This window comes from Stegostoma tigrinum, chromosome 1 (genome assembly GCF_030684315.1).
Source record: "Stegostoma tigrinum isolate sSteTig4 chromosome 1, sSteTig4.hap1, whole genome shotgun sequence".
NCBI classification, from domain to species: Eukaryota; Metazoa; Chordata; class Chondrichthyes; order Orectolobiformes; family Stegostomatidae; genus Stegostoma; species Stegostoma tigrinum.
In genome coordinates this window covers 3,441,470-3,456,773 of record NC_081354.1, presented here as the reverse complement: position 1 = coordinate 3,456,773, position 15,304 = coordinate 3,441,470, and the positions used below count along the sequence as shown (strand labels likewise).

The 15,304-nt window shown below is 42.8% G+C and overlaps 1 protein-coding gene across 2 annotated transcripts in view; it reads left to right on the top strand.

The window, feature by feature from the left end:
- The window catches only part of LOC125453873 (G-rich sequence factor 1), a 31,209-nt gene extending 18,965 nt beyond the window's left edge, over positions 1 to 12,244 (top strand). For both annotated transcript variants that reach the window (XM_059647937.1, XM_059647963.1), the window contains exons 7-10: positions 1,162 to 1,274; positions 6,421 to 6,556; positions 9,288 to 9,371; positions 10,948 to 12,244. In XM_059647937.1, coding sequence (XP_059503920.1) covers positions 1,162 to 1,274; positions 6,421 to 6,556; positions 9,288 to 9,371; positions 10,948 to 10,964 — 350 coding nt within the window. In that variant the 3' untranslated portion in view covers positions 10,965 to 12,244. The remainder of the gene's footprint in view (positions 1 to 1,161; positions 1,275 to 6,420; positions 6,557 to 9,287; positions 9,372 to 10,947) is intronic.
- The last annotated feature ends 3,060 nt before the right edge of the window (positions 12,245 to 15,304 follow it).

Here is a 15,304-nt window from a genome sequence, read left to right as displayed (position 1 = left end):
TCTTGGCAGTGTGGAGGAACAGAGGGATCTTGGTGTGCAGATACATAGATCCCTTAAAATGGCCACCCAAGTGGACAGGGTTGTTAAGAAAGCATATGGTGTTTTGGCTTTCATTAACAGGGGGATTGAGTTTAAGAGTCGTGAAATCTTGTTGCAGCTCTATAAAACTTTGGTTAGACCGCACTTGGAATACTGTGTCCAGTTCTGGTCGCCCTATTATAGGAAAGATGTGGATGCTTTGAAGAGGGTTCAGAGGAGGTTTACCAGGATGCTGCCTGGACTGAAGGGCTTATCTTATGAAGAGAGGTTGACTGAGCTCGGACTCTTCTCATTGGAGAAAAGGAGGAGGAGAGGGGACCTAATTGAGGTATACAAGATAATGAGAGGCATAGACAGAGTTGATAGCCAGAGACTATTTCCCAGGGCAGAAATGGCTAACACAAGGGGTCATAGTTTTAAGCTGGTTGGTGGAAAGTATAGAGGGGATGTCAGAGGCGGGTTCTTTACACAGAGAGTTGTGAGAGCATGGAATGCGTTGCCAGCAGCAGTTGTGGAAGCAAGGTCATTGGGGTCATTTAAGATACAGCTGGACATGCGTATGGTCACAGAAATTTGAGGGTGCATACATGAGGATCAATGGTCGGCACAACATTGTGGGCTGAAGGGCTTGTTCTGTGCTGTACTGTTCTATGTTCTAACATAGGGGCTATCTGTGTATTTCAACATTGTCTTATACTCTTGTAAATTCTAGGCAATATAGGCCCAAGTCAGTTTGATTCCTGTTCTTAAGGCAGACCCCTCATCCCAAAAATCAGTCTAATTAACTTTTGTCATATTCCTTCTAAAGTAAACATATCCTTTTTTGGGTAAGGCAGCCAAAGTACTTCTGGCCTGGCCATACCAGGGTCCTATACAATTGCACATACTTGCTTTCTCCCATCCTCACTCCAATCCCTTTGGAATAAAAGCTAACACTGTATTTGCTTGCTTATTCCCTCAGCATTTAACTCTAGAATGTTGCATATCATTTAATGGTTAGTTTTGATTGTGTAACCAGCTACATTTCTGAGATACGAGGCATTTTAATGTTAAGCTCTCGTATTTTTTTTTAAACAGAATTGTGATTTTCTTTTAATGAATTCAATTATTTTCTTTCAATAGTGCAGCTACCTACAAATGATTTAGTATCTAATCACTGTGTTCAAAGATCTGAAGTACATAATGTACATATGAGGGGCCTTCCATTTCGTGTTAATGGACAGGACATTGTAAAGGTAAGTGCCTTGTTCATTACAAATGAATTCTATAGTTTTAGCACATGCTGTGTCATAGACTCATAGAGATATGCAGCATGGAAACTAACCCTTTGGTCCAACATGCCCATACCGACCAGCTATCCTAAATTAATCTAGTCCCATTTGCCAGTGTTTGGCCCATATCCCTTTAAACCCTTCCTATTCATGTACCCATCCAGACCCCTTTTAAATGTTGTAATTGTACCAGCCTCCTCCTCTTCCGCTGGCAGCTTATTCCATGCACACACCACCCGCTGTGTGAAAGAGTTGCCTCTTAGGTCCCTTTTAAACCTTTCCCCTCTCATCTTAAACCTATGCCGTATAGATTTGGACTCTCCCATCCTGGGGAAAAGACCTTGTCTGTTCACCCCATCCATGCCCCTCATGATTTTATAAACCTCTATAAGGTCACCCCTCAGCCTCCAATGCACCAGGGAAAATAGCCTCAGTCTATTCAGCCTCTCCCTATTGCTGAAACCCTCCAGCTCTGGCAACATCCTCATAGATCTTTTCTGAACCTTGTCTAGTTCCGCGACATCCTTCCTATAGCAGGGAGACCAGAACTGCATACAGTACTCCAAAAGTGGCCTAAACAGTGTCTTGTTCAGCTGCGACATGATCTCCCAACTCCTATACTCAATGTACTGACCAACAAAGGCAAGCGTACCAAACTCCTCCTTCACTATCCTGTCTATCTGTGGCTGTACTTTCAAGGAACTGTGAATCTGCGCTCCAAGGTCTCTTTGTTCAGCAGTACTCTCCAGGATAGAACATTACAGCACAGAACAGGTCCTTCGGCCCTCGATGTTGTGCCAACCTGTCATTACCGATCTCAAGCCCATCTAACCTACACAATTCCATGTATTTCCATTTGCTTATCCAACGACGACTTAAATGTACCTAAAGTTGGTGAATCTACTACCGTTGCAGGCAAAGCGTTCCATTCCCTTACTACTCTCTGAGTAAAGAAACTACCTCTGACATCTGTCCTATATCTTTCACCCCTCAATTTAAAGCTATTCCCCCTCGTGCTGGCCGTCACCATCCTAGGAAAAAGGCTCTCCCTATCCACCCTATCTAACCCTCTGATTATTTTGTATGTTTCTATTAAGTCACCTCTCAACCACCTTCTCTCTAATGAAAACAGCCTCAAGTCCCTCAGCCTTTTCTCGTAAGACCTTCCCTCCATACCAGGCAACATCCTAGTAAATCTCCTCTGCACCCTTTCCAAAGCTTCCACATCCTCCTTATAATGCGGTGACCAGAACTGTACACAATACTCCAAGTGCAGCCGCACCAGAGTTTTGTACAGCTTCACCATAACCTCTTGGTTCCGGAACTCAATTCCTCTATTAATAAAAGCTAAAACATTGTATGCCTTCTTAACAGCCCTGTCAACCTGGGTGGCAACTTTCAAGGATCTGTGTACATGGACACCGAGATCTCTCTGCTCGTCTACACTACTAAGAATCTTACCATTAGCCCTGTACTTTGCCTTCTGGTTACTCCTACCAAAGTGCATCACCTCACACTTGTCTGCATTAAACTCCATTTGCCACCTCTCAGCCCAGCTCTGCAGCTTATCTATGTCTCTCTGCAACCTACAGCATCCTTCGTCACTGTCCACAACTCCACCAACCTTAGTGTCATCTGCAAATTTACTAACCCATCCTTCTACGCCCTCATCCAGGTCATTTATAAAAATGACAAACAGCAGTGGACCCAACACCGACCCTTGCGGTACACCACTGGTAACTGGTCTCCAGGATGAACATTTCCCATCAACTACCACCCTCTGTCTTCTTTCAGCAAGCCAATTTCCGATCCAAACTGCTATATCTCCCACAATCCCATTCCTCCGCATTTTGTACAACAGCCCAATGTGGGGAACCTTATCGAACGCCTTGCTGAAATCCATATACACCACATCAACCGGTTTACTCTCATCTACCTGTTTGGTCACCTTCTCAAAGAACTCAATAAGGTTTGTGAGACATGACCTTCCCTTCACAAAACCGTGCTGACTATCCCTAATCAATTTATTCTTTTCTAGATGATTATAATCTTTTCCAACACTTTACCAACAACTGAGGTAAGGCTCACTGGTCTGTAATTACCAGGGTTGTCTCCACTCCCCTTCTTGAACAGGGGAACCACATTTGCTATCCTCCAGTCATCTGGCACTATTCCTGTAGACAATGACGAGTTAAAGATCAATGCCAAAGGCTCGGCAATCTCCTCCCTGGCTTCCCTGAGGACCCGAGGATAAATCCCATCCGGCCCAGGGGACTTATCTATCTTCACCCTCTGAAGGATTTCTAATACCTCTTCCTTGTGAACCTCAATCCCACCTAGTCTAGTAGCTTGTATTTCAGTATTCTCGTCGAAAACAAACATTGTCGTTTTCTAGAGTGTATACTGTCGAAAAATATTCATTTAGCACTTCCCCTATCTCATCTGACTCCACACACAACTTACCACTACTATCCTTGATTGGGCCTAATTTTACTTTCGTCATTCTTTTATTCCTTAAATACCTATAGAAAGCCTTAGGGTTTACCCTGATCCTATCCGCCAACAACTTCTCATGTCTCCTCCTGGCTCTTCTGAGCTCTCTCTTTAGGTCTTTTCTGGCTACCTTGTAGTCCTCAAGTGCCCTAACTGAGCCTTCACATCTCATCCTAACATAAGCCGCCTTCTTCCTCTTGACCAGAGATTCCACCTCCTTCGTAAACCACGGCTCCCACACTCTACAGCTTCCTCCCTGCCTGACAGGTACATACTTATCTAGGACACAAAGGAGCTTTTCCTTGAATAAGCTCCACATTTCTAATGTGCCCATCCCCTGCAGTTTCTTTCTCCATCCTATGCTCCCTAAATCTTGCTTAATCTCATCGTAATTGCCTTTCCCCCAGCTATAACTGTTGCCCATTGGTATACACCTATCCCTTTCCATCAATAAAGTAAACATAACAGAATTGTGATCGCTATCACCAAAGTGCTCACCTACTTCCAAATCTAACACCTGGCCAGGCTCATTACCCAGTACTAAATCTAATGTGGCTTCGCCCCTTGTTGGTCTATCTACATACTGTGTCAGGAAGCCCTCCTGCACACACTGGACAAAAACTGACCCATCTATAGTACTCGAACTATAGTCTTCGCAGTCAATATTTGGAAAGTTGAAGTGACCCATGACAACTATTCTGTCTCTCTCACTCCTATCGAGAATCATCTTTGCTATCTTTTCCTGTACATCTCTGGAACTATTCGGAGGCCTATAGAAAACTCCCAACACGGTGACGTCTCCTTTCCTGTTTCTAACCTCAGCCCATACTACCTCAGTTGACGAGTCCCGAGACATCCTTTCTGCAACTGTCATACTGTCCTTGACCAACAATGGCACACCTCCGCCCCTTTTACCATCTTCTCTGTTCTTACTGAAACATCTAAATCCCGGAAACTGCAACAACCATTCCTGTCCCTGCTCTATCCATGTCTCCGAAATGGCCACAACATCGAAGTCCCAGGTACTAACCCATGCTGCAAGTTCACCCACCTTATTCCGGACGCTCCTGGCATTGAAGTAGACACACTTCAAACCAACTTCTTGCTTGCCGGTGCCATCTTGCTTCCCTGAAACTTTATTTTGGACCACCCTACTCTCAACCTTTTCTATAGTCTTAAGTGTGTAAGTCCTGCCCTGTTCTGCCTTTCTCACATTTATCTCAATTAAGCTCCATCTGCCAGTCCTCAACTCATTGGCCCATCTGATCAAGATCCCGCTGTACTCTGAGGTAACCTTCTTTTCTGACCACTACACCTCTAATTTTAGTGTCATCTGCAAACGTACTAACCATACCTGCTATGTTCACATCCAAATCATTGATATAAATGACAAAAAGCATTGATCATTATGGCACACCGCTAGTCACAGGCCTCTGGTCTGAAATGCAACCGTCCACCACCAGCCTCTGTCTTCTACCTTTGAGCCAGTTTTATGTCCAACTGGCTAGTTTTCCCTGTATTCCATGTGATCTAACCTTGCCTCACGTTTCTCCTCTCTGACTGGAAGGGTATGTTCATGTGACAATGCTTGTGTCAGCTGACCTTGGTTAAATGAGTGATGCAATGCCTCATCATTCACACCATTCCTGTCTATTCCTGAAAGCTGCCTAAATTGTGAGTGTGTTGATTGTAGGTCCTTTGTTGTCAAAACTTGGGCCAATTACAAACGTGCTGCTGAAGCTGTTCATTGTACCAGCTATTTTGGGCATGTTTATATGTGTGACCACCTATTCAGAAATATTATGAGGTACTTTGGAGCAGCTGGGACTGTAACCCAGCCCCTCTGGCTCAGAGAAAGAAGCAATACAGCTGCACCACAAGAGCCCTTAACTACTTCCTCATGAGATTGGGAAGATGGACTACAGAGGAGATTAAATCAGATCAACAATGAGGTGTTGCTTCCCATGTAAATACATTTTGTTTTTGTATGGGACTTTAAATTGTAGTCTGTATAATTTAATGAGGCAGCGTGTCACACTGCCAAAACAGCCACAACTTGAATTTGAATAGAACCTTTAACATGATAAAATGTTCCATGTTCCTTCACTGGACTGTTATATAAAAGAGACATCTGGCCACATAGAATGTTAAATCGTATGAATAAAAGCTCAGTTCTGAGGTGTACCTTAGACAAGAAAATTGAGGCAGAGAGGTTTGTGGAGGAATTCGGGCACTCGGGGACTTCCGAACTGAAGGTATGGCCACCAACAGTGGAGCAGTTTAAAATTGGAAATGCTCAGAATTTCAGAATTAGAGTGTTGTGGAGTTGATGTTGTTCCAACCATTGTGTGGTGCAGTGTAAGACCATAAGGTTATCAAAGTAAGGTTGACAGTTTTGAAGTTAAGATGTTGCGTGTCCAAGTCCAGGACTTTGGATATGCTCTGATTTGCTGATCGCTCTTTTGCAGGAGTAAGGAACTACCGTGAGAGTTTGTGAAAGTGTTAAGTTTGATGTATAATTTTTTTTTCAAATGTGCTGTAAACTGAAAGACATCTGTTCAGTTGATATAAAAAGTCTCTCAGGAAATGTTACTGTGAAACTGTATTTCTGTTCTAGTTCTTCCAGCCATTGAGGCCAGTACGGATTATTGTGGAATATGGTCCTGATGGAAAAGCCACTGGAGAAGCTGATGTACATTTTGCGACTCATGATGATGCTGTTGCTGCCATGACGAAAGATAAATCTCACATACGTAAGCGCTTTACTCATTGCACATTTATAAGACAGTGCTTTATGAGTGAACCATCTTATGGAATGTGTACTCAATTATAGCAAATCTCTCAATTCCAATGTTGAGTAAAATCCTTAACATTGAGTTGTGCAGCAAAGAGGCCATTCAGCCCACTGTGGGTACGACAGCTGTTTGAGAGTGCTATTCAATTAGATCTACTCGTCTGTTTTCCCTATAGCATCTGTAATTATTTCTAAATCAAATATTTATCCTGACTGATTTTGAAAGTTATTATTGAATCTGTTTCCACCAACCTTATGTGAAGTAAAACATTATCAGTTGCAGATCTGATATGATTTGGAGACAGTTTCACACTTCTGTCTTGCTTCAGTATGAAGCAGTAACATAGAAACATTGAAGATGGGAGCAGGAGGAGGCCGTTCAGTTCTTCAAGCTTGCTCCACCATTCATCACGATCATGGCTGATTATCCAACTCAACAGCCTAATCCTGCTTTCTCCTCATGACCTTTGATCCCATTCACCTCAAGTGCTATATCTAGCCGCCTCTTGAATACATTCAATGTTTTGGTATCAACTGACGATTCCACATGCTCATCACTCTTTGGGTGAAGAAACGTCTCCTCATCTCCGTCCTAAACAGTCTACCCTGAAGCCTCATACTGTGCCCCTAGTTCTGAACACACTCACCATTGGGAACATCCTCCCTGCATCTACCCTGTCTAGTCCTGTTAGAATTTTTTAAGTCTCTGAGCTCACCCCTCATTCATAGAACGTAGAACAATACAGCGCAGAACAGGCCCTTCGGCCCTCGATGTTGTGCCAACCTGTGAACTAATCTAAACCCATCCCCCTACACTATCCCATCATTATCCATATGCTTATCCAAGGACTATTTAAATGCCCCTAATGTGGCTGAGGTAACTACATTGGCAGGCAGGGCGTTCCACAACCTTACCACACTCTGAGTAAAGAACCTGCCTCTGACATCTATCTTAAATCGATCACCCCTGAATTTTCAGCTATGCCCCCTTGTGCAAGCCAACGTCATCATCCTCAGAAAAAGACTCTCACTGTCCACCCTATCTAATCGTCTGATCATCTTATATGTCTCTATTAAATCCCCTCTTAGCCTCCTTCTCTCCAGTGAGAACAGACCTAAGTCCCTCAGCCTTTCTTCATAAGGCCTTCGCTCCAGACCAGGCAACATTCTGGTAAATCTCCTCTGTACCTTTTCCAATGCTTCCACATCCTTCCTGTAATGGGGTGACTAGAACTGCACGCAGTATTCCAAGTGAGGCCGCACTAGCGTTTTGTACAGTTGCAGCATGACATCACAGCTCCGGAACTCAATCCCTCTACCAATAAAACCTCACACACCATATGCCTTCTTAACAGCCCTATCAACCTGGGTGGCAACTTTCAGGGATCTATGTACTTGGACACCAAGATCCCTCTGCACATCCACACGACCAAGAATCTTTCCATTGACCCAGTATTCTGCCTTCCTATTATTCTTCCCAAAGTGAATCACCTCACATTTATCCACATTGAACTCCATTTGCCACCTTTCAGCCTAATTCTGCAGTTTATCCAAGTCTCCCTGCAACATTCTTCCACACTGTCCACCACTCCACTGTCTTTAGTGTCATCTGCAAGCTTACTAACCCATCCACCAATGCCTGCGTCCAAGTCATTTATAAAAATGACAAACAGCAGTGGTCCCAAAACAGATCCTTGAGGCACACCACTAGGGACCTGACTCCAGGCTGAATATTTTCCATCAACCACCACTCATTGCCTTCTTACAGAAAGCCAGTTTTAAACCCATCTGCTAAATCTCACTCAATCCTATGTCTCCGCATTTTCTCCAATAGCCTACCATGTGGAACCTTATCAAAGGCTTTACTGAAGTGCATGTACACCATGTCAACTGCCTTACCCTTGTCCACAGGACTCCAATGAAAACAATCCCAACCTGGTCAATCTCTCTTCATATATCAGACCCTCCATCTCCGGAATCAGCCTGGTAAACCTTTGCTGCTCTCCCTCGAGCAAGAACCTCCTTCCTCAGAAAAGGAGACTAAAACTGCACATAGTAGTCTAGGTGTGGGCTCACCAAGGTCCAGCATAACTGCGACAACATCATCTCTACCCCTGTGCACTTTCCTAACTTATTTTTTTTAACAGCCTGTCTCTGATTATGTCCCCTGATCCTCCCAACCAGTGCTGCACTATTTAGTAAGATCATCAATCTGATTGTTGTCTCGGCATCACTTTTTTGCCTGCCTCCCACAACCTGTGACTCCCTTACCTATCAAAGATTTGGCCAACACAGCCTTGAATATATTCAGCGGGCTAGGTTCCTCCACTCCTTCGGTAGAGAGGTCCAAATACCAACAAACCTCCAGAAGAAGAAATTCCTCCTCATTTCCATCTTGAATCAAAGACTCCTCATTCTTGATAACCCCAGTAAATGTCCTCTTAACATCTACCCAGTCCTGAGGTCCCTCAGAAGCTTGTATTGTCTCAGTAAGATCACCTCTCGTTCTTCTAAATCCAAGAGAGCATAAACTCAAACTACTTGACTTTTCCTTCCAAGAGAACTGCATCATCCTTTTTATCATCAGTTCCATCACGTAATTGGCACCTCATCTATGTCCAACATGCCCAGAGATTTCAGCGGGAGGGCTCAGTACCACAGCCGCTAACCTTTGATGCTCTTTCTTGCAGAACATCGCTACATAGAACTTTACCTGAATTCGGCATGTGCTGGGATTAGCATCACATATAATGACCAAGGAAATCAAGTGAAGGGTAAGACTTCAGTTCCTTTGCTTAGCTGTCAAACTGCTGGTAGGTAAAGAAATTCCAGGGGCCCATTGCTGAATTAACGTTCCTCAGAGTCAGGTATATGTTTTAGTTTGATGTAGGGTTTGATCTTTATTTGTGAGAACACTCTTTGCTGTTCATTAATTTTTGATTTTTTTTTTGTTGGGAGGTAGCTGATGTGGAGGAATAATTGGCCCAGCACACCAGCCAGAATTCCCTGCTCCCAAAATGGTGCCAGAGCATCTTTGTCACCTTCCGTGGATGACAGAGAGGGGCGTTGGTTTCATGTCTCATCCAAAAGATGGCACAGTGCAGCATTCCCACTGTACTGCAGCCTGTTTAACCAGTACTCTCCATTATGGGTACTGAAGAAGGGTGACTGATCTCGAAATGTTATTTTTGTTAAAGTGGAGCAACTTTGCCTCTAAGCTGCACTTGGGCATATGCGGTACACGCACACAGGCTGAACAATCTGCCTAAAACAGCAGGCCTTTTAAAATGCATTGCCACGTGACAATCTTAAGGGCCCAACTAGAGCAAGGAACGTGTCACAGACAGCAAAGGGTGACTAGAGGGAACGTTGGTGTGGTGCAGGCCTGTGTTCATACTTCAGATATCATCTAATTCGTCTACCAGGCAGATTTGAAATATAGAAACCTTATTCAGAGTCAGGAGCAGCAAAATGGGAAAATCCAGTTATTTTGTTTCAAGTATCTTCTCATGTCCTTCATATCAGAAGCCTCCATGACAAATCAAAGAGATTATTAAACTTATTACAGTAAAATGTGTGTTATCCAGAGCACTCCAGAACCTGGGGAATAAATGCCAGATTTACAAAAGCAGCAACCTTAGAAGTGTTGATAGTTGTAGACAACAAAAACCCACTTTATTAACCTAAATAGAAAAAGCAATAGCAATTAATACCAGGGCAAGGGATGGGTGACATGGCTGCTCCACGTTTGTCATTGTTGGGTTGCTCCTGTGCATTGCTTCCTGACTGCTTATGGAATGTGTTGTTGCACTTCATGAACAGCTCACCCAACACCCTTTTGGGTGAGATAACAAAGTGTGGAGCTGAATGAACACAGCAGACCAAGCAGCATCCCAGGAGCAGGAAGGCTGACGTTTCGGACCCAGACCCTTCATCAGAAATTAAAGCTTTCCTGCTCCTGGGATGCTGCTTGGCCTGCTGTGTTCATCGAGCTGCATATCTTGTTATTTTGGATTTTCCAGCATCTGCAGTTCCTATTAATCCTTTTGGGTAAGAAGGGGAAAGAGATTCAAAGCGGGGAAAACACGTACTAGTTTCAAATCATGCAAACCACCCTCAATGAAATGTCTGTAAATAATAAACACCTTTTGACCTTGTGGCAGGTTATCGGACATTTACGTTGCTATAGTGGCACGTAATACAAATGTTCCTGGGTTTAGGTGCACATTACAAAGCTTCAAACACTGTGTCAATTTGCATTTGTACCCGAAACACCAGCGCATTCATCAAATTGTTCATTATGCCTCAAAACCGTCAGTTTAATGGTTAACTAACATTTTTTTCTTTCAGGTTCTGAAGCGAGTTAAGTAGTCATTCCTTTCAATGTCATTTGCTTTGGAAATGAAACTTCCTGATTAAGCAGATTACCCAAACACTAGGAAAACTAATAAGAGAAAGTGGCACAGGAGCTCACGGCTGCATCAAAACCAGACACAGCAATTGTGGTCGATCCACTGGCAGATGAATCGCATTGCTAATGAAGGGCAAGTCAAGGTCCGTTTTGTTTGCTACCCTATTGTAGCCTGTATTCTGGATTATGTGTCTTGTAACACGTTTTAATGTTACATTACCAGATAAAATAAATGCAGGTATTTTAACAAGTTACATCCTTAACATCTTGAGTGCCTGACTGTATTGTGTGTTTGGCAGAAATGTAAAATTATTAACTTCAGCATCCATATTATTGTGAATTAATTTTTTAATGTATTGAAATGTTAGTTGGACAGATCTAAAGGCTTATTACAGCTCTGATTTCCCCCTTGTCTGGTTAGAAAATGAAAAATGGAATAGATGCAATTCTTTTGTGAAATATTTTGCATTTTTTCATGACTAACTGTAAGGTACAATGCATTGACAGAAATTTCCCAGCAGTGGTTATTTACTTTTTCAAAAACAACTAAATAACCAGAAAGGGCATGGCATTTGTACATTTAATAAAACATTCATTGTGTTTGCATTGACAAAGTACAGAACAGAAATGTTGCAAGTTGGCATTCTGGTTCTGTTTTGGGAATGGTTTTCTTGGTAGGTACTTGGCTTTGATCCGGGAGAGAACCATCACATGTCACTGTAATGGCTGATGCGCAATGGTACCAGCTGCAATTTTAGCCACAGCCAAATGAGCCACCTTGAAAAAGAAAGATCAGCTACACACAGCCTTTCAAAACCTCAGGATGGCCCCAAGGGGCTTTACAGTGAAGTACATTGTAAGTGTAGTGTTATCAGCTGATAGCAATCTACCGTGCCTAATATTACTGAGTGAAATCTGGCTTGATAGACCATCAGTTTTACTTTTTCATTTGTTTTCTTTAGTAGTCACTCACTAAAAATATTCACATGAGACCACCAATGCACCTTAAGCAGAAGAACTACTACACAATGGGGGAGCAGCGCAAACTATTTTACACTAAGAACTATGTGAATGGTCTTATTTTTATAGGAAGGTGGTGGTATAGTGGTAATGTCATTGAATTAGTCATCACAGTACTACACTAATATCCAGAGGACATTGCTTCATTTTCACAATGACAGATGGTAAAGTTTAAGTTCAATAAAAAAATTCTGGAATTAAAAGTTAGTCCAATGAGACTGTGTCAATTGTTGTAAATGTCCATCTGGCTCACTAATGTCCATTAGGGAGTGAAATCTGCCCTTACCTGGCCTATACATGACATCTGACCCACAGCAATGTGGTTGACTTTTAACTGTCCTTTGAAATGGCTAAGCAGGTTACTCAGTTCAGAGGCAGTTCTGGATGGTTTATAATGTTGACCTTTCCAGCTGTGCATACATCCCTTGAACAACATTTTTAAAAAGATCCAAGTATCAGAAAAATCCTCAACTGCAGTCTTCCAGATACTTGATACATCAATGATTTTGTTTTAAAGTCCTTGTTTAGTTGGTAGGACTGTACTTGGCTTTTTCTCGGAGAATGTTATGTATTCACTCAGGGCTATCTTCTTTGTCTCTTCGTGTGAGACCCTTAAACTGCCATCCTAATTCATGTATTTTTTACCTTGTGTTCCTTAAACTCATGGATTCAACAGCCATGTAGGACATTCTGCTCTCTAACCCCATTAAAAACTTCTGATAGTGGGGCTATTTTCTGGCTACTATCCAAGTCACCGTGGCCTTCCTTTCTGCTACCTTGACTGTTATCGGGATTATTGTACTGGGTTTGTTACAGGCCTTTTCCTTCAGAATGGCCAGCTTTCCTCTGAAAGGAACCTGCCCATTCACTGACCATCTGAATGGTTCTGTCTGTTTCATTAGAACACCTCGTTGCTACACAACTCTCCTTTCTTCTTCTACCGCTGACCCTAGTTTTCTGAAGCATTGAACTGTTCCCCTCACTTGTTTACTTTTTAAAATTCTCATTTAAGTGCATGTGAACATATTTCCAGATAGCTGGGTATCACTGTCACAACTGAACAATGAAAATAAAACTGTTTCTCCTCTTAACGTGGATTATAGAAATACAAATCGAACTTGATGCTTTGCCTTCTGACAACTTTAGAACCTAAAATTTCAAGTGATATGAATCTCCATCACAGTAACAACATACAAAGCACACCAGTCAAATTGTACACAGCAAGATCCCACAGGTGGCAGTGTGATAATCAGGTAATTTATGTTGATATTAACAAAGGGGCAGATAGTGGGCGGGATGCTGGATGTATCTACCCTGGTTTAATGTGGGAAAATAGCACCTCTAACCATGCAGTACTCCCTTAGTACTACAGGGTGGTGGATGGGGAGTGCTGTTATGTGCGTTATTATATTCAAGACCATGAAATGGGACTTGAACCTGCAATTTTCTGGCACAGGTGAGTGTGCTGACTTGGAAATCCTTCTGAAACAGCTGGGAATGCCACAAGGAAAACAAGAACAGGACAAATTCCTTGATCTTTCTGCAGTTCTGCCATCATGACTTTGAGCTGTACTTTGGTGGTCCCTTTTCTTTTAATTACTGTCGAATTCTGATTGGCATGATCCCCTGTATGACAGTGATCTTGATTGTTTTATTGACACTGGTTAGTTTGGGCTCATTATTGTTGAATTTACATCACCTGCTGTGATCCAGAAGCATGTCCTTTCATCCTCCATTATCTTATCCTGCCAGCATGTTCCCTTTCTCCGTCCTCTCTGTTCAGCTTTCCCTTAAACCTGTCATTTGTCACCTGCCTCAGTTACTCCCCAAAATAGTGTTTCACATTCTGTCTGCCCTGCACAAGAACATGTTCCCTGCAAACTGCTCTTTAGGAGAATGTAATCCTTTTCACTTCTGAAGAAACCTTTTAAATTGAACATCTCCAGTGCCTGTTGCAGTAACCCTTTTTAACCAACCTGTTTGGACATGTTACAGCACAATTTTAAAAGGTGCAACTTGTACCCAGTCCATTTAACCTGGAAATAGGCACATTACCAGTAACCCACAAGAGCCCTCACTGATTGTATGCCCCTGTATTAATAAGGCTCGACTGTACAAAGTATCCAGTGCCCATTGCTGAACACTTGATTAGGTACCCTAGAGTATAGGTTTAATTTGCTCTCGGTTACTCCAATGAGGCTAATCTGCTGAACGGTTACCTGAAATTCCCCTACTGCAAGTTCTCCCAGCCCATGGCAGCAATATTTTCAGGATACTGCTTCTCTCCTCACACAAAGATATAGTCTCCAATCTTGTAAACAGTTCCAACCCAGCTCTGTATGTCCACTAAAGGCTAACAAGTTTTGAGAAGATTTGTAGCTCAGGTTGAGGTTCTGGATGTGAGTTTGCTCGCTGAGCTGGAAGGTTAGTTTTCAGACGTTTCGTCACCATTCTAGGTAACATCATCAGTGAGCCTCCGACGAAGCGCTGGTGTTATGTCCCACTTTCTATTTATCTGGTTAGGTTTCCTTGGGTTGGTGATGTCATTTCCTGTTCTTTTTCTCGGGGATGGTAGATTGGCTCCAAATCAATGTGTTTGTTGATGGAATTCCGGTTGGAATGCCATGCTTCTAGGAATTCTCGTGCATGTCTCTGGTTTGGCTTGTCCTAGGATGGATGTGTTGTCCCAATCAAAGTGGTGTCCTTCCTTATCTGTATGTAAGGATACGAGTGATAGTGGGTCATGTCGTTTTGTGGCTAGTTGATGTTCATGTATCCTGGTGGCTAGCTTTCTGCCGGTTTGTCACGGTTCTTGCAAGGTATTTTGTAGATGACGTTCGTTTTATTTGTTGTCTGTATAGGGTCTTTTAAGTTCATTAGCTGCTGTTTTAGTGTGTTGGTGGGTTTGTGGGCTACCCTGATGCCAAGGGGTCCGAGTAGTCTGGCAGTCATTTCAGAAATGTCTTTGATGTAGGGGAGAGTGGTTATGGTTTCTGAGCCCGTTTTGTCTGTTTAACCACTCTCCCCTACATCAAAGACATTTCTGAAATGACTGCCAGACTACTCGGACCCCTTGGCATCAGGGTAGCCCACAAACCCACCAACACACTAAAACAGCAGCTAATGAACTTAAAAGACCCTATACAGACAACAAATAAAACGAACGTCATCTACAAAATACCTTGCAAGAACCGTGACAAACCGGCAGAAAGCTAGCCACCAGGATACATGAACATCAACTAGCCACAAAACGACATGACCCACTATCACTCGTAT